General features: G+C 41.6%; 1 protein-coding gene across 1 annotated transcript in view; it reads left to right on the top strand.

Moving 5' to 3' along the window:
• LOC309408032 (uncharacterized protein) overlaps positions 1-18187 on the top strand; it is a gene marked incomplete at both ends in the record, with an annotated part of 202120 nt that overhangs the window by 121978 nt on the left and 61955 nt on the right. Inside the window, one exon of the mRNA XM_082003741.1 lies at positions 12949-13071. Coding sequence (XP_081859867.1) covers positions 12949-13071 — 123 coding nt within the window. The remainder of the gene's footprint in view (positions 1-12948; positions 13072-18187) is intronic.

Here is an 18187-nt window from a genome sequence, read left to right as displayed (position 1 = left end):
TAATCTTTTCCGCAATTACAGAGATAAAATGATTGCCGTTGTCAGAGAAGAAAATACAGTCGTACTTTTAAGAATCATTGTGTAGGAAGAGCTTTGAAAGCCTGAAATTGAAGCTCTGCTCATGGTCTCCAAAATTACGGTTAGTAGTAATTTTATGCAGAAGCAAGACTTTTGAATACTTAAATTATAGCTTGTTTGTAGCAAGGTATTTACCAGCAAATATAAGCATCTTATAAACGGCACATGAGTCATCTTGGTGTTCATTTTGAGCACATCGAAAACATAAATTGCAAGTGAATTATTCTTGTGTAGAGAGGCAAAGCTTAGAAACCTTCAATTCATACTTTAAATGGAAATTATGAGGAAAAATGTGCACGTTTGCCTTTCAGTGGAGAGGAGTGTGCAGGGTAACTACTGTTTCTTCTACAGCTTTGCCTACAGGCTATGTAAACAAGGAGTAACGGCAGATACAGAGATAGGAAGAAGTACAACTCCTGAGTGGTGTTTGTATTCCTCTTTAGAAGCATTTAATACCGGTCTTCACTGGGACAACTAGCAGAAATCCCGTTTTTAACTGAGAAGCCTGTGGATTTTACAAGCCGTCTGAGATATCCTTAAAAAGCTTTAAAACAATTTGTGATAAAATCTAAACCAAACAGAAATCTGTGAGCTTCTCTGTTCAAAGCATTGGCCCAAAGGAAGCGATCCAGACATGACTGTCAGCAAGATAGCAACTACTGGGAGGGCTACAGTTCGTTATTAAAAGATCAGTAGTTTGATCAACATCATATTGGATTACTCAAACTTCAATTACATGAGTACCTGAGGGCTTTAACTGGATTTATTAGAAGACCAACTTGAAATAAACCTGCTGTTTTTGCATACGGGATCTTTGAAAGACCCACCTGAGAACCTTGTTAACAGTTCCTTTCCCAAAAGAGATTCAATGTCAGCCAAGGAGCTAAAAAACAACTAATAAAAGTGGAGCAATCAAGTGATTAATTTGATGTCATTTTTAATCTCAGTAAGAGGGGAAAAAAAAGATGGGGAGAAATCTTCTGTGCTTGGTGACATTGTTCATTAGGATCCAGGTCTGGAAGTTGGAACAGACAGGTTTGGAATGTGTTAATGCCACTTCTCTCTTCTTGTGGATGAATCTCTGCAGAGTCACGACTAATAGATGTCATAAGGAAGCAGAGCAAGAAAATCTGTGTAATGCGCCTTCTTTTGGTCACTGGTGATTTATATTGCAGGTTGGCCTGGAGTTGTGGTAGCTCTGGTGGGGGATCCGCGCTTGGGGCAGCTTCTTGAGGAGGCACCATGTGAACTAATGGCTGTAGAGCAGTGTCAGTGAGCCAGGCTTTACAGAAACGGAGTGGGTTGTGCTGTGGTCTCATCTAGGTGAGACTGGAAGAGATATGGAGCCTGCTGGCTGAATTGTGTGTTTTCCCTCCCCGTTTTGCTAGTCTTGCACAGTCTTGTCGCTGCAAGCACAGCGCCAGCGTTGCACGCGTTTCACATGTTGAGCAAAACAGTCCTGACTGGCGATGGCTCCTCCCAAACCAGTTATTACCAAGATGGGCTTATGTTCCAGTCGGTTTGCGTGACGAGTCTGTCCATGTGATGTCTTAAAGCTTTTTACCAACCCAAATAGGACATTTGTCACAAACAGCGTTCATGTTTCTGACCAGCAGAGCATACGTACTGTAAGCTGGGAACATCAGATTATGAAGGTATTTGCATGATTGTCGTTTTCTTTTGCATATTTTACCTACTGTGTGTGGGAAAAGACATTTCTCTACGCATTCTACAATAAGTAAAGACGCTTACCGAGCTCAGCAAGCGGGCATTAATATTGCTGCTAACAAAACCCAGATGTTCTCATCAGATCAGTCATTTCTCTCTCTTTATTCCATAACTGTTTTTTTCAAACTGTCATATCCTGCCAAGAGGAGATGCTGATGGCCCAACGTATAAACCTCCTTAGTACGTCTCAGATTTGAATCTGCGCAAGGAGTTTGGGCTGTACCATGCTGTCACTTATTAAGTACCTCTCCTCGTAGAGATCCTTTCCTCCTTCGCCACCCTTCCGCCTCCCAGCATGGCCTAAACTGAATTGTGCTGAGGAACTGTATTTAAAAATTGATAGTTCCATGACAAATTTTCCTTCTGCTTTTCTGCCCCACATCATAAAAACTTTCAGGAGCGTCGCAGTGAAGCTACTGATGCTAGTGATCTCAAAGGCTTTCTCCTAAGCAGAAATTGCATAAAACTGATTCTTTTGTTTCAACCCACACTGCTGCAGTGCACAGGCAAAACGTCCTCTTCCAACTTCACTGTTTGCAGCGGGTACGTTCACTACTTTTCTACAGGAAAGAGTAAAATTAATGAGGCTGTTTTCTTCAGTATATAAACATTTTTAAAGATCTTAAGTTACACCCTTGTCTGGATTGTTGTTCTTCAGTTTGTCCTCCTGTGTTATTTCATGTGGTCATTCACTTATCCTGGCACCGGTTTTCCATAGAGAGTCTATGTCCATCTGTGTGGGTTTCATATTGATGTGAATTGAAGTCATCAAGAGTGTACAGTTGCCAAAATATCTATTAGTATAACCCCACTGTGAAGGCTGGTAACCCTATCAGTCTTCCTTTTTGGCTTTACTTTGCCGAGATGCTGTGTACTACTCCGGGATTCAGAAATGGATCATTCTTTTTGGTTTTAAAGACTAAGAGTGGAGAAAAATGTACAGATCGGCTTTGTGAAAAGATGGAGAAAAGTATTTCTTTATGGCTGTGTGAAAATGTCACAGTGTTGTCTGAGGTCAGTCCTTGAAATTATCATGTTCCTTCCTTTGATTCTATACCCTGATTTTCTTGCAAATTAATTGGCCTCAATAATTGCTTACAACTCACATATATGGATCCTTTAAAGGTCCCTTCCAACCCAAAGATTCTATGATATATACGTCTGTATGTGTATATTTAATGAAGAATGCCTTGAAACTCTAATTAGGGCTGCTTGACTCCAAAGCAGTTTACATATCACAGGCTTACACAGCTATCAAACAGATGCTTCTTTTTTTTTTTCATTCAACTGACATTTTCATTTTCTCTGCATATTTTGAGGACTGATCAGTGACGTGTTTTGACTCCTGAGGCTACAGACGATATCAAAATGAGGATTAGAAATGAAGCTTTACCTGTCAATTAAGTTGTTAAGCTTGTCCTCCACAGCATCTACACTTTTAAATGGCCTGTTTATTGAATTTGAAATAGTTTTCATTCTTGACCTTGTTTAAATTGAATAGACAGTTCTAATTATAATCTTCAGAGTTTTCAACTGCAACATATGGTTTGCATATAGACTTGTGGATGAGGGGCTCTTGGCTGTTTATTGAGCTAAACCACTGTTAAATATCTTGGGAGAGATTGGCATGTCAGGCATTGAAAGTAAGCAGAAATCAGCAGTACAGATATTGGCCACTTTCGTCTTTTCACCTCACTCTGTCCAGGAGATCTACTCTTGAGGGACATCTGAGAAATGAGCTGTGATTGCAGGATCCAGTCACTGGTGAGGAACAAGTCACCACTTCCAATGGTTGCATTGTGCCAGTCTTTACCTGAAAGCAATATTAAAAAAAAAAAAAAAAAGCCTTAGAGCATCTTTTTTCTTGATACATTCCTCCCCGTCCCGGCAATGAATTCGAATTACCAAGATCTTTGGCAAATCAATGTCATTCTTTCAAATCATCTGTGGCCCCCACTAACAGGGTTGTGTGACATCTCATGGCAATTTATTCATGTATTTATTCTCCAATAAAGCTAGTGACGGATCAGGAAATGAAATCCAGGTCTTTAAGACTTTATCGGGTGGATTGTCCCTTTCAGTGCTCATGGACGTCTTCTCCCCAAAAGCGATTGCTGCTGCTGAGCCTGTCCCCTGGAGCTGTAGGGCTGCTTGCACTGGGCACGTGTGCTGGAAGCAGCCCTCCGCCTTTCTTCCACACTTCTGCCCCAAAAGCTGTACCTCAGAGATTCCTCTGTCCTCTTCCCTCCTTGAAAACCGTCATCAGGAAATGCATCTCCCTTCAGACCTGGACACAAATATTTATTACCCAGCACAGACATAGTCCCATAGATAACTCTGCTCTTCGGCATTTCACAGTGCCGTGGTCTCTGTCCCTTGGTGTTCTCAGTATAAAGGCAGATAAACCAGGGGTGAGAGAAAGGAAACCTGACCTAGACCTAGCTCGAAGTCATTGAAGCTACCTGGAAAAACACCTGAAATCTAGGGCAAGGTACCAACTACAGGGTAGAAAATTCCTCCTCACAATGTGACCGAACCACCAGGGAGGTCTAAAGGAAGGTGGCAGACTGAAAGACAGTAAACCCAGTACAAAAAGCTTTGGTTTTTTAATGCCATCGACTTTCAGGGGCAGGTAAATAATCCGGTGCCTTGGAAAGCCTGTTCCTGCGCATGGCTAATTGGACAGCCCTGCCGAAATAGGTGCTGGTTAAAGCTGCTTTGTCCTTAATCCTGGGCAAAGAAGAAGCGTAGTGGAAAACTCGCCGCTCTTAACGAGGGTCCTCTTTCATTGTGGAGTCGGTTTGCAGGGACTAAATTGGGTAAGGAATCTCTTAACCATGCCTTTTAACCAACCTCTGATCAGACGTGACATGCTCCTTTCAGTCCGGGTTACTGAAACTATTCCATTAATTAATTTTGTTGTAGCAGGCTTGCCTCCGACACCCGTGACTTACTGAAATTTAAGTAAGCTTCCGCAGCGGCTGGAGCTAACCTGGGTGACTTTGAACTGGAGCAGACACTGGATGCTCATATAATCCATTGGTGGGGCCAGGAAAGGGCAGAAACAAATAGCTGAGGAACAAAACTAAAAGTCTAGGAGCACTAACAGTTCAAAATGACCCAGCTGGCTCTCCAGGAGCACATTTATCTGTGCTGAAAGCTATTTCACGAAGGTGTTTTAACATCAGGATCTAGTAGACCACTCAAAAGAGCTTGTAGCATATTTATGTTTTATTGTGAAGCATAAAAAAGCCCTAGGCTAGGGGTTTTGCGATTTAAAAATCTCACAGCTATCAAAAACTGCTCTTTTTCCTCTTCGCTGCTCAGTGTTGTTCAATGAAACAGAAATAAGTTTTCTATTAAAATGAACAGAGATTCTGGTTTTTTTTGTTGAATTTAAGGCTTTGTTTTTGACCAGACTTTAAACGTGTATTTTTCTTCCTAGAGTCGATACTAATGTCAAACTTCCTTCACTGTGGAAAAATTGAACAAATATTTTCTAGAAACAGGAGTTTCAAAACTCCTCCAATCAAACTTTCAGACCTTGAAAACCACTTTACTGTTAGTAAAACAGGAAAGATCATTTTAAAAACTTCTGTTCCAAGAGCAAATTGTCATGCTAAATAGTGAGTATGTTTGTGAGTGGATTCACACTGGTTGTCAAATTATGGGTATTTTCAAACTCAAGACTTGGCTAGACTATGAGTTAAAGGAAGCTGTGAGCTGAATCTGTCATAAATTTATCAACTTATAGCAATAGCAGGTATTATTTTATGTTTCACTTTTATAGAAATAATTTCTGACTCTTGTGATCAGTTTATACATGGCAAGCCTGTTTCCCTTCATTCCCTTAAGTATATACATTATTTAATTTAGAAACACACTAAATTAATGTGTAAAATCCACCGTGTAAATTAGTGGGGAAAGACCATATGATATTTTCACTTCATAACTTGTGTGAGGTTTGGAATGTATAAAAGAGACTAATCACGGCGCCGTTACAAATAACAGAAGGGAAAGCACTGTCATACATCTTTGTTGATTTTAAATATCATGTTAAATAATAAACAATAAGGGAGTTTTCATGTCAGGTGTATTAAACGATCTGCAACTGAAGAGACTAGGAGAGCTAGACAGAGCAAGGGAGTGGTAAACCAGATTTTTGTTGACTTATTTCCAAATCAATGTTTTGAGTTGAACAGTTTACCCACTTCTGATAATTTTAAACATAGCCACTTAAGTTTTCTCCTTGTGGTTCTTCACATCAGATGCAATCTTCCCTTCCCTGTTTCTCTATCACCATTGTTACTGACTAATCCTCACTAATCGGTCTGTGGACCGATGACCCACAGAGCTCCCTGAGTAAAGAAGAGACAAAACCCTGATTTTACTGAATTTTAAGATAATGCCGCAGAGAGTAGACTGTGCTTCCTTTCTGGTCATGATTTTTTAATAAATATTTACTATAATTATTTTGAATTAAAGTCTGACTTTAAAACCATAGCATAAACCATCCTTTAAGTAAATGCAAGTAGGGTTTTGTGTTTCCCTGCTTCTGCTGGTTGTATCCTTTCTGCAGGGAGCTGGGAGGGATTGTGGTGGCTGGAAAATGGAAGCGTGTGTGTGTCATTCATTCCAATTTTATGTAGTATTTCTTAGGCATCTGGTAAAAAGGGAGGAGTTATGCTTCTGTGAAAGTCATTTTGGCCAGATCCGCAGACAGTGGTGTGGTGGTTTGGGTCCCTGCATGCAGGCAGTTGTTCTAGCATGTACCCAGAATGTGTTTCTTACATCAGCTCCCAGCTGGACAGAAATCTTTTCATCCATATCAAGTCTCTGGTGTTCGTGGGGTGGGTGATGCTGACGATTAATTTGGTCTCTGCCTCTCTTCATGTTGTTCTTTACTTGCCAAAGTAAAAAGTTTTTGCCAAAACTAAAAGAAACCCAACCAACCAAAAAAAAAAAAAAATGAAAAAAAAGAAAAAAACCCTAAACAAAAAAATAATCCTGAAGTGATGAGCCCCATATTGCCCAGTTCTGGTTTCTTTCTCCAGCAGCACCTGGACAGTGTGGAGAGAAAATCTTTTCTCTGGTTGTCTATCAGAAGATACTGGCTTCCAACAGTTACCAATCTCTGCATGTTTTTACAGTCAAGGGAGGGAAAGCCTGTTTATTTGTCACCCAGAAAAAACACCAGTGGCTCCATGAAGCTAGCCGAGAGGTAGACCTTGCTCTGCCACCCTGTGCCTGCTTAGACCTCACATGGTGCTCTGGAGAAAGTGTCCTCAATGGGAATGCCATCCCTGGAATACCCTTGGCACATCATCTCTCATTCCATTCAGGATTCCTAAAATATTTGTGTTGTCATTGGCTTGGCCAGCCCAAAGAAGGGAACTCAGGTCTGCAGTAGAGGCTTTATTTTAAATAACCTTATACTTTTCATTGTACTAAAAATGTGCCGGCAGAAAAAGTGTGCAGTAAACTTAATATTAGAAGACTGTTTCATCTTGTACTTTCAGAGCAGCCGTGCACACGTGCACAGAAGGAAGGCATGTGAAAAGCGATAAAAGTTGCAAATAATGGCCTTGTGAGGAATGCAGTGCTTTAAAAAATAAATTTTATTAGAAAGAAAAGCAGGCTTGCCTTTCAGTATTTCTGCAGGCACTTTGAGATGTGAAGTGGCAGTTGTCCTGCACCAGAGCCCAAATATATGCATGTGCCTACAGAGGGTCGCGGATGCGTCACCGCAGACCTATGGGAGAGCAGGCGATGCATCGATCGTGGGAGCAGTCACTGCGGAAATTGCTAGACATTCTCCTTGGAAAAAAAGCATTTAAAAGCAAAGAGGACTTGGGATTGCATGAAGGGCCTGTCCAGTGGTTTAAAACAGGCACGAACATTTCTAAGTCCCTTTGGAGGCCCGTGACCGTTCAGGTGTTTGTTATGTGCAGGTTTAAGGATGTAGCTGGTTTGCAGCATAAAGCATGAGTGCCTTTGGCCGCACCAGCTCCGCTCCGTTCGGAGCTGTGGCTGCAGCCTGCCCTTGACCTGCAAGTGGTGCTGGGGTGGTGCAAGTGGAGAACTTAAAACCTGGCAGTTGCAAAATAGCCCACCCGCCCACAACTCTGTCTTGCACAATATGGCCAGAAAAGAGGGGAAGGATCATAAAAAGGGAGAGGATATTGCAGTCCAACTGCCATCAGAATTGTTTTTTTTCTTCTTTCAGGGTTTAGTTTTGCATGTTTTCTACCTTTCTTAATGGTTTAGAAAGCGAAGCTGTTTGTTAGTAAGGAATTGATCTGGCAAGATGTTGCCCCTTTTTTTTTCTTTAAAAAAACATGGTTGCAGGTTCAGTAATTATCTGCGTTTAACGCTGCTGTTGGTTTATTTTTAAGGCACTGATTGATCATAGCCATTCCTAAATGTTCTAGTAACGATATGAGAATAGCCACTGATGTGATGACCCTGAATTCCAAACCAGCCATCACCCAGCTCTGTGTTTGAGGAGGCTTTGGGCAGAGAAATCACACTCTGTGTGGCCCATCAGATCAGTCGGGGACAAACTTCCTTGAAGATAACCAATGCCCCTATTCAGAAGTATAGAGGACTTCAAAATCTGTAGCTGCATCAGTAGGGTCTGCCCTCGGGAAGGGCACGGTGCTGGCAGCGCGTTGTGCATTTGCATGCCGCATCCTCTTTTCCCGTGTTCAGGACTTGAGATGTGCATCCTCTCGGAGTGGAGGAAAGGCCAGTGTGCGGTCGTGATGCACAGAGCTCAGTCCAAGTGCATGGACCTCAGAAGCGTGAAGAGCTAAAAAAGTGTATGTCATGGTGGAAACACGTAGATTGACTTTTGGCTTGTATGACTGATCATAAGGTTATTCCTGCCAGCGTGCTCCCGACGAGAAGTGGGTAAATGGGGACACAATCCCTGTACGTCCTGGGGTACGTGGTGGGGCATGTGCTGCCTACAGACAGCTTGGAAAGCAGAGATACCTTCTGTGTGGAATCCCTCTAAAATGCATTTCTGTTGAAATCTTCTGTTGGTGAGAAGGAGGAGATTCACATACCGACTCTGCTCTATTCACCGGCAGCGTAATCCTCTTTGAGAGACACCCTTGGGACGGCACATGGGTCTCATTTTGCTTCCCGTCTCAGCAGATTGCTCTCCCTCTGTTTTGTGGGAATCCACTTGCTTTCATCACGGTCTGACTTGTGATAAGCAAGCCATAAATGTCTTGAGATTTGGGTTATTCAGATAAGCATCCTAAATTGCAACTATAGAAAGTTGAGCACGTAGGTGTTTCAGTTTGATCTGCAGTGGAGACTAATCCAAATTTAATAATAATATTATATAAGTTATTGTATAAATATTATATGCAATATATATAATTATATATAATATAATATGAATTTAATAATATATACAGTGTTAAAGAAATACAATCTTCCATAATCCTGTAATATTCTAGTATTACAATATAATGACTTTATATTTCTAGAATATTTTTTACGTTTTTAAAACTGCATAATTCTAGAATAATTTTATATTTATACAGTTATTTCCACGTAGAAAAAGGAATGGCTACTTCTGCACCTATAACAGCATAAGCTGTTGTTTTCCTGGTTCCCATTTACTAGTATAGTAGTTCAAATACAAAAGTCCAAATAGGTTAGACTTTTAAAACTTTCAAGTGCAGTTCATGCATTTAAATTAATGTCTATTTTGCAGGCTGCTCCCCAGACAAAATAATTAAGGCATTTTTCTTCTGTAACTGGGGGCAAAGTTGTGTCCTAACTGTGAGATGTAGGAGACATCGCAAGGCAACTGCACGTTGCATTTGTCTTGATTATATCTGTAGTATGTGAAGGAATCCTTCAACAAATAATCCTTAAAATATTGACCATGCAGAGAAAGCCTGAGACTAGAGGGGATCGTCTGTCACCGAAGTTGCTGCTCACGTGGCAGCCTGGGAAGATGGTCGTGGAGTTGCATCGCAAGCTCGTTGTTCTCACCACTGTTTTTTTCCCCACTTGCAGGTGGGATTCTTGGGGTGGGGTTAGGTATAGCTCATATGTATGAGTATTTTAGAGGTTTTTTATTTTTCGTTTAATTATATTGCCTTTCAGCAATATAATTGCCTCATGGCCTTTCGGGATGTGCTAGCACGAAGGAAATGCCATTGAAAGAAGAGCCGTAGCTGGTGCAGGAGCTGCTGGGTGCAGAGCTTCCCCGTGAACCCAGTCACTGCTTTCAACGTTCAAATAGAGACTAACAAATCAAGCTAGCTCCAAGTGCTCTTTTTTATTAGCTGGACTATTTTTTCTCCTTTGCAAGTGCTGATATCCTAACTTAAAACTGTATTTGGTATATTAGAGAAATTCTGCAGCTGATTGTAGCCTATGAAGTTCATATACTGATGCTCCCAGTATTTGAGTTTATCGAGGTATATATACTAGAACGTGGTGTACTATATAGTTCAGCTGCTTCCCTGTTATACTTTTCTGAGCCTTTTTGCTTCTTTTATTTCTGTGATGCTCAAGACAAATAGTTTCCTGGTTTTGATTTTGTCCTGGCATTTTTCAGCAGGCTATTTCTTAACAGTGTAGAATTCAACAAGATGAATAATGTTTTCTGTTTACATTTAAAAAAGCAAAACTTCTGTTTGAAAAAAGAGTATTCCAGATGTCTCCAGGCAGTAGGAAATGTACATAGTATACAGCCTAATAAAACAGCAAAAATAGCAGAAGGATTAAAAAGTGGCGCATGTTAGCAAATGGTCTGAATTTAAACACTAGTCAACACCAGGACTTCATTTTCAGTGAGTGAAATTCACATGTGAAATATTAAAATTTAACTTTGTAAATACATTTCCTTAGGACCAGGTCATCGTGCATTTCCAAGTCATCTTTAAAACTTCCTTTTTCATTTAATTTTGATTAGATTTTTCTAAAATGGAATAAACAAAAAAGCATTAAAAAAAAATTTAAACCCTGAAAGCTAAATGCAAAGCAGATACAGCAACAGCAAAAACATGAAAGCCAGACCCCTTTTTCCTCAAGTATAATATGGAGGGACACACACCCCTTTGCGTTGCTGTGTTTGGCTCCGCTGCCGGCTCGCATCCCCACAGCAGCAGTTGCAGACTTGCCTCTCGTTGCAGCCACTCTTCTATTTCTTTAAATCCCAGTCTCCTCATCCGCACCCGCTTGGGTGTGTTGGGGGGAGTAAATCCCTTAAGGGATTTGAGAGCATGATCTAAAGAGCAACTAAATCAATGGGAGTCTTTAATGTTGAAAGGGGGTTCTTCAGAGATGCCTATTGCAGGAGAGGGGTTTGGCTTCAGCGAAGGGGAATGTTTTTGATGGTCAGGATAATTTGCTACCAGCATCGCTTTGGGTGAGAGGGAGGGATGTGGAGTTGCCATCCCTGGGAGCCGTTAAGGAAAGGGTGGACAAACTCTAGGCCAGCATCTACCAGGTGAAATTTTGTCAGGGAATGGACTAACTGATCCTTATTTCCAATGGCTTCTGTGTCAGTTTTTAAGGTCATGGTGTCACCATGTTGATCAGATGCTGTTTCAGTAGCCCAGTGTTGCTGAAAAGATGTAGAAACTGCTTAGGTAGGACTTTTGGAAATTCAGTTTTGTGGGTCTGTTTTAAATGTGTACTTGTTTACTTAAACTTTTCTTACCTTGTTTGTCCATCATTGTCCATCATTTTCAGATTGAACGTTACAGCAGTGTTCTCAAGCTGGTTTAATGCTAGTTTTCCTCTTTATTTGACTGAATGTAATCCCCTAAAATGTGAAATATGGAAAGATACCTGCTTGGGTTTGTAAAAGGTATCACCAGGAAATCACATAATTTTTCTGGGACATTGTCTGAGAAAATACTGTGGAAAGTTCAGGTGAACATGAGGAAGCCGAAGGGACAAGAGCCACAGAAAATGTGGCAGAAAATCGTCATTCTTTTTAAATGTCTAGGTTCTCTCCAGTGGCTGGAAATGTAATGTTGATTAAGAGCATGGTTTCTGCCCTTGCATGGCTTTTTTCCATTTATGTCAGTCGGACATACTTGTACCCTCAAGAGCACCTGCTAATAGGATTAAAGGCCTGATACAGTGATATCTGTGTGTATATATTAAAAGATGGGAAGAGTAATAATGAATAATTGGAATGTATTGAAAAGTATAGGACCCGGGCATGACGTAAATGGTATAGAATAAGGGTGGATACTGTCCTGGTTCCAGCCAGGATAGAGCTGGTTTTCTTCACAGAGGCTAGCGTGAGGCTATGTTTTGGATTTGGGATGAGAAACTGTTGATAATGTGCTGATGTTTTGGGTTGTTGCTAAGTAGTCAAGGACAGTCCAGCTTCTCGTGCTGGCCGGCCAGCGAGGAGGCTGGGGGTGCACGGGGAGCTGGGAGGGGACACAGCCGGGACAGCTGACCCAGACTGGCCAAAGAGATATTCCCTACCATCCGACGTCATGCCCAGTACATAAACTGGAGTTGGCCGGGGGGTGGAAATCGCTGCTCGGGGACGGGGTGTCGATCACTGGGTGGTGAGCAATTGCTGTGTTGGGCATCACTTGTTCTTGTAAATTCCTTTGTCGGTATTATCATTGTTGTTTCCTTCTTTCTTTCTGTCCTATTAAACTGTGTTTATCTCAACCCACGAAGTTTTTTTCCTAATTCTCTCCGCCGTCCCACTGCAGGAGGGGGAGTGAGTGGGCGGCTGTGTGGTGCTTAGTTGCTGGCTAAACCACGACATTCATACAGCAATTTTTTACAAAAGCCAAGTGTTTGACCAGTGGTACCTACAAGCTCAGATGTATACTTTACTCTAATTCTTTCCCTGTATTTTTCTCTCAGCCCCAAGGAAACAGCCAAGTCACAGATCACTCTAATTAACAAGAGCTTCAGAAGTAGACTACAGAGGCAGTGCCTGCGGGAGCTTTGAAAAACACCATAAAATTTCAATTTTCTTTGCTCTGTTTACAGCACAGAAACGAAGTAAACAAAAACCTAGTCCGAGTGTAACGGTTGCATTATGTATGAGCTACGTGCCATCCAGGAGAACCAGGGTATGTCTTTGCTGAGGCTGTCTTGTAATTCTTGTCACCTACCTTCTTTCTCTAGACATGGACGAGTGCGCGGTGGTGAATGGTGGCTGCCAGCAAGGCTGTGTCAACACGCACGGCTCCTTCCACTGCCAGTGCCGGGCGGGGTACAGGCTCCACGCTGATGGGCGCACTTGCATAGGTAAGTAAACGTTAACAAGCACTTCACATACTTCAAGACAGGTTTTTCTCTGCTAACCCTGTCTTTGCCTAAGTGCAAAGGTTTGTAGACATCCCCAGTCTGAGTTTTGGCTGATTCACAAAGGATACCGTTATCCCTTCCAGTTCAAGCAGTTTGTGAGAATTCAGGCATTTCCAAATCTGTTCCTTTTTTTGTGAACAAAGATGTGACGGTGTCCCGTGTTTCTGTGATGCAATCTTGTGAAAATTTCTTTTGTTTTGCAGCAGGCATCAAAGAAATAGGGAGTCTTCATTTCCAATGAAAATGTTTTTCCAATTGTGAGCCTTTTTTCTGTGTCACATTCCCCTGCATGTTCCAGCACTGCCTTGGGCTTTTCTGCCCCCATTACTCTGCCTCTTCCTTTGCCTGTTTTTGCTGAAGAGATACAAACAGCAGATAGTGAAATCTCCTGCCCATAGGTGCCTGGCAGAATGCTGCTCTTCCAACCAAGCAGTCCCAAAGCATAGCATGTGTCTTCAGTAATGAAGACAAAAATAAAAGATTGTGGTTGCCATCCCAAAGTTGGTTTTAACCCAATCTACAGTAGGTGAGCATCTCCATGAGACTGCCCAGGCTGGGGCCCCATGAGCTTTCCCAGGTGGTGGCACGAGCAGAGGCAGGACAGCATTAACTGGGTCAAGGAGGGAGCTGATAACGTAAAAATCTCTGCAGCTGCTACAGTGAGCAGAGCAGAGAATCCTCTTGGAAGGATAAAGGGCAGAGGACAAATTTGTGAATTACTAAGATACGTTTGAGAATATGGTGCTGTGGACTGGTGGCTGGAGAGGGAGCTCTAAAAGGGTAATGAAATATTTAAGTATGCGCTTAGAGGTCTCCTCTGGTTTTCAGAGAGTGCATGAAGAGAAGCAGCCCTACCTTCCATCTGTTCTCTTCAGCCTTTGCTGTATGTTGAATTTTTAGGTAAAACAGTAGTGCAGTATTGTCTGCTTGGGTCTGTTTTACATTTTAGTTATTAGGCACAGTATGCATGGGGTGGGCTGAAAACTCTCCTCCAAGGCATACTACATGAATGTTTAGTTTGTGCTAATCCTTTTAGCTCATGCAGAAGGCACCCATGCGTATGAAGCTGATAGTTTTGAGCACTTTTCCTGAGATGCTGCTCATGCTGTGGGAGTGATAATTAGGGTGCTATAGATTTGCAAAAGCTCCTTGTTCCAACAGCGGTCCTGTGCCCTTTTATCCAATCCTTTATCTACATCGGTCTTTAAATGGTTCCACCAATCCTGTACATCAGGAATACATCTTAGTCTGCTGCAGTCCTGTTTGTAACATCTCTGCTACAACTGATACCAAATTTCCCTCTGTTTGATCAGCCAGCAGAACCCGTGCTGTACTCCTCCATGGCACACCCCAGCAAAAGTCAACACATGAAAGCTAATAACAAAAGAAATTGCAAACCAAACTGAGTGCCTTTCTTTAAATTATTTTTACATCTCCCATATTGAAGATCTCCAGTTCACGAATGCTTGCTTGTGGATGCAGTGGGGATATGGCCTCCTTTCTGCAGACATTAAATACAGAGCATGAGCTGGCTACGGGTCTCCCCTCGGCACCTGCTCTGCTAATCTGAACGATGCTCCCGGTGGTACTGACAGACGTCTGCTGTTGGTCGGAGGAATCCCATTCCAAGAAACAAGCATTAGAAAACAGTAGGAAGAGGGTGGATATGATCCTAAAGGCTATACCCTGTTTTTGAGATTCAGGTGAAAAGCCACTGATTTACAGCATAGAGTTGCCCTCTGTATGCTCATGTAAATGAGAGCAGCATGGAGTTCAGCAGTTCAGCTAGCTATGTGACGCAGTACCTGCTTCTGTGCTTGTGGAAGGAATTAGCAGCTCTGCCGTTAAAAAGAAACCCTGTGTTTCTCTGGTTAGACTCTGAGCCCAGAAACAGGAGACACAGAGTTAATTCTGCATCTTCCTAAAAAAAAAAAAATATGCTGTCCTTGTGTTGCATTTAAATCAGTGCAAAAGTCAAGCTGTTGAATTCTGCAAAAAGGATTAAAATGTTCTGTCATTTGGGAAGAAGAAAAGGACGTCATTTGTTTGACTTTTTAAGCCTGATTTTAGGTAATATGAGAAGAACAGTCAAGTATGGTCAGACCACATCTGCAGAATAAGTTCACTCACAGTTTGGTCATTGTCTCGGTTCTTGCACATAGTCCCTTGGTTGTACTTAAAATCAGCCAAATATGTCATCAGTCATTTCTGGTATTATCACAGCAATAAATTTACTGATGCAACTAGGATATGAGACGTACCAGTGCTCAAGCTGCAGGAATAATGTTTTTTATTTAAAGAACTTACCCTTTTAGGTTTGGGTTTACCACATACAGAGACTTTCGGTGTTTTGGTAATTAACTGCAATTAAAAATATGGTGAATTCTCAATCTTTTTTTGATTCTTTTAGTTGGAGAAGGAATGGGTAAGGAAACACTGGTGTGAGAGGAAATAATTAATGTAAAAGCAGAATGGTTCATACTTAACTACAAACACTATTGTTTTTCTGTGAATTAAAAGAAAAGAGAGAAATCCGTCTCTCCCTGATCAGATCTGACCAGGGAACACTCAGAAGTGAAAGATGTGGTGTTTGAGTTACGTTGGTCTCTCCGAATAGTCTCATTTTCAGCTGTGGTGGAGAGGGTATTTTATATGAAAAAGGGCTAAAGTAGCTTTGGGGGAAAAGAGCAAAAGAACTGAATGATAAATGCAAAAAATAGGTATTGTGGCAATTAAATGAATTTACCTGTGTAATATGTAAAACCTTCTGTGGACATAGACCGTTCAAGTTTTCTCATGGCACAAATAATCAAGAAGCTTAGTTTGGAGGTGTCCTAGCTATGAACATTATCAGAAAGTGAGTTTTCATTTCACAAGTAAGTCTTCACAAGAAGTTATTAAAAATACTTAATACAATGTTCAGTTCTGTTTGCAGTATCTCAGAAATTATCGAGGAGAAACAGAAATAAATCCTAAGATGAGAGACAGGACTAAGTTTCAGAGAGAACTGCTATCATGATAATGGATATACACAATAGTGAGCAGAGGATATTGAGTTCTGTTTCATCTGTTTAGACAAGACACTAAAATAAATGGATATAATAAGCTTTCATGCATTGGAGCACAAGACAGTTACTAATTGATGAGGACAGAGAGAAGCATTTCATATAAGCCAGTAATCTAGGAGTGCCTAGCATCGGGATTTGGGCACTAGCTGCTTGCACTGACCATGGGGGATGGAGAGTTTGCTTCTTCTGCTGCACCGGTTTATACATTCAGTTTTGAGCACTCATCCGATCAAGAAGTGAACCCAGTAATGCACACCTCTTTTGACCTAGTGCAGCTGAGCAGCACATCTAGCATTTCCAGTAGGGCTTGCATTAGCAATAATATTTCTTCCGTGGATACTTTAGAGGATGTAAACGATCTCTCCCATGTAATAAGAATAAAAAAGGACTATGGTCTGGAAATGAACTGTTTGTGGAAGGTGCTTATCCCAGCTGCAGAAATAAGAAAGAAGCATCCCTTTAGACAGGCTTTTCACATGAACCCAGCCCAGATTTCTGTTATATTCATTCTTTCCCTGTTGTGTTCTTCTTTTTGGCAACCCTATGATTCTGGGAGCAAAAGTGCCAAAATCACTTGAGGGGAAGCAGATTTTGCAGCCTAGATGGCATAGAAGTCTCCCATACATAAGGAAGTGGATCTGTCGTCTTATAAGATATTCAGCCTATGTCTGAAGAGTCAAAAACCTGGGATAAGCTACTTTCTCATGTGACTGCATGGAAGATTACTGAACTTCTGTCACAAGCTCTTTCTAGTGAGTCCGGTCCTCCTACCATGTCATCACAGTGTGTTTGGGATCCCAACTAATGGCTGGTGGTCCATCCCTCCACCGCTAGTATGAGCCTCAAAATACGTGGTTTGAAGAAATCTGTTTGTCGTTTGTCATTCCTCCTACTCTCATTAGAAGCTTCTGCTCGAAGGCAAACAACCTCTCAGATGGGTTGCCTTGTTCAGTGATAACCAGCGTGTGAAAGTAAAATGCTTTCTTCTTGAATCCTTTGATGGTCTCTGCTACTTTGTGCCATGCCAGAATCCTGTCTTTTTCAATGCTCCATTTTTTTCTTAGCTTTTTGGTCCTACAAATTTTGCTCAATATTTAATTCATTTTTAGATATATGTGCCAGACTGAAGTTTCACTAAAAGTTAGGTAATTAGAAGAACCAAAGGTGACACTGTCCATTTTTTTGGTTTGGTTTGGTTTTTTTATGCCTTGATTATGTTACTGTAATAAATTTAACTTCATTAAAGTTTAACCAGCTGGTATCTGGAAAGCAGAAACTCAGACAGAGAACACGTTTATTGTAGTATAGGGCTATGTTTTCAGATTGATGTAAATTTGTTGTCTTCACTGGAATTTATTCTCGTTTGAACTCCTAGAAGTGAAAGCAGAGCACAGTCTTTAGAGCCCGATTCATCTCTGGTGCCAGCTGTTATCTTTGATGTCTGCCTTATGCAGAAAAGCTGTTGAGATGCGGGTTTTTATGGAGACTTTCTCACACTAGGGCTCTTAATAGAGGAAGTAACAAAGAAAATATCGCTACAAATCTAGAATCTGTGTTTTTCCACATAAGTAAAGCACAGGATGTCTGAAGTTACATTTCTTGTCGTTGATAAGGTTGGATTAAGGTGATGGAAAACAGAGGCCTGAAGAGACTGCGTGTTCTAACCCGGTGGCTGCCATGTATATATCCAAATGTGGCTTCATACTCGGGGTTGTTCTGTACAGATTTGAGCATTATTATGAAAAAATAATGGGTTGAGAAATGTACATTTCTCAACTGTCAGCAGATCCTTGTATTTCCTGTGTGACGTCTGCTGCTGCCACCCCCCGTCCCTCGCGCGGCCTCACCAGGCCTCACCCCTGGCCGGCCCGGAGTGCCGGGGCCGGGCCCCTACCCCTGTGCCTGTCAGGACTGGGCAGCGGGACTAGTTTTCTACCAAACTTCAAGACTAAACGTTTGAAAGTGGAGGGCATGCCATATTTCTGCCT

Source organism: Phaethon aethereus (genome assembly GCF_964289735.1).
Source record: "Phaethon aethereus genome assembly, chromosome: 9".
NCBI classification, from domain to species: domain Eukaryota; kingdom Metazoa; phylum Chordata; class Aves; order Phaethontiformes; family Phaethontidae; genus Phaethon; species Phaethon aethereus.
The sequence above is the reverse complement of the archived record's forward strand: the minus strand, read 5'-3'. Positions and strand labels throughout refer to the sequence as shown.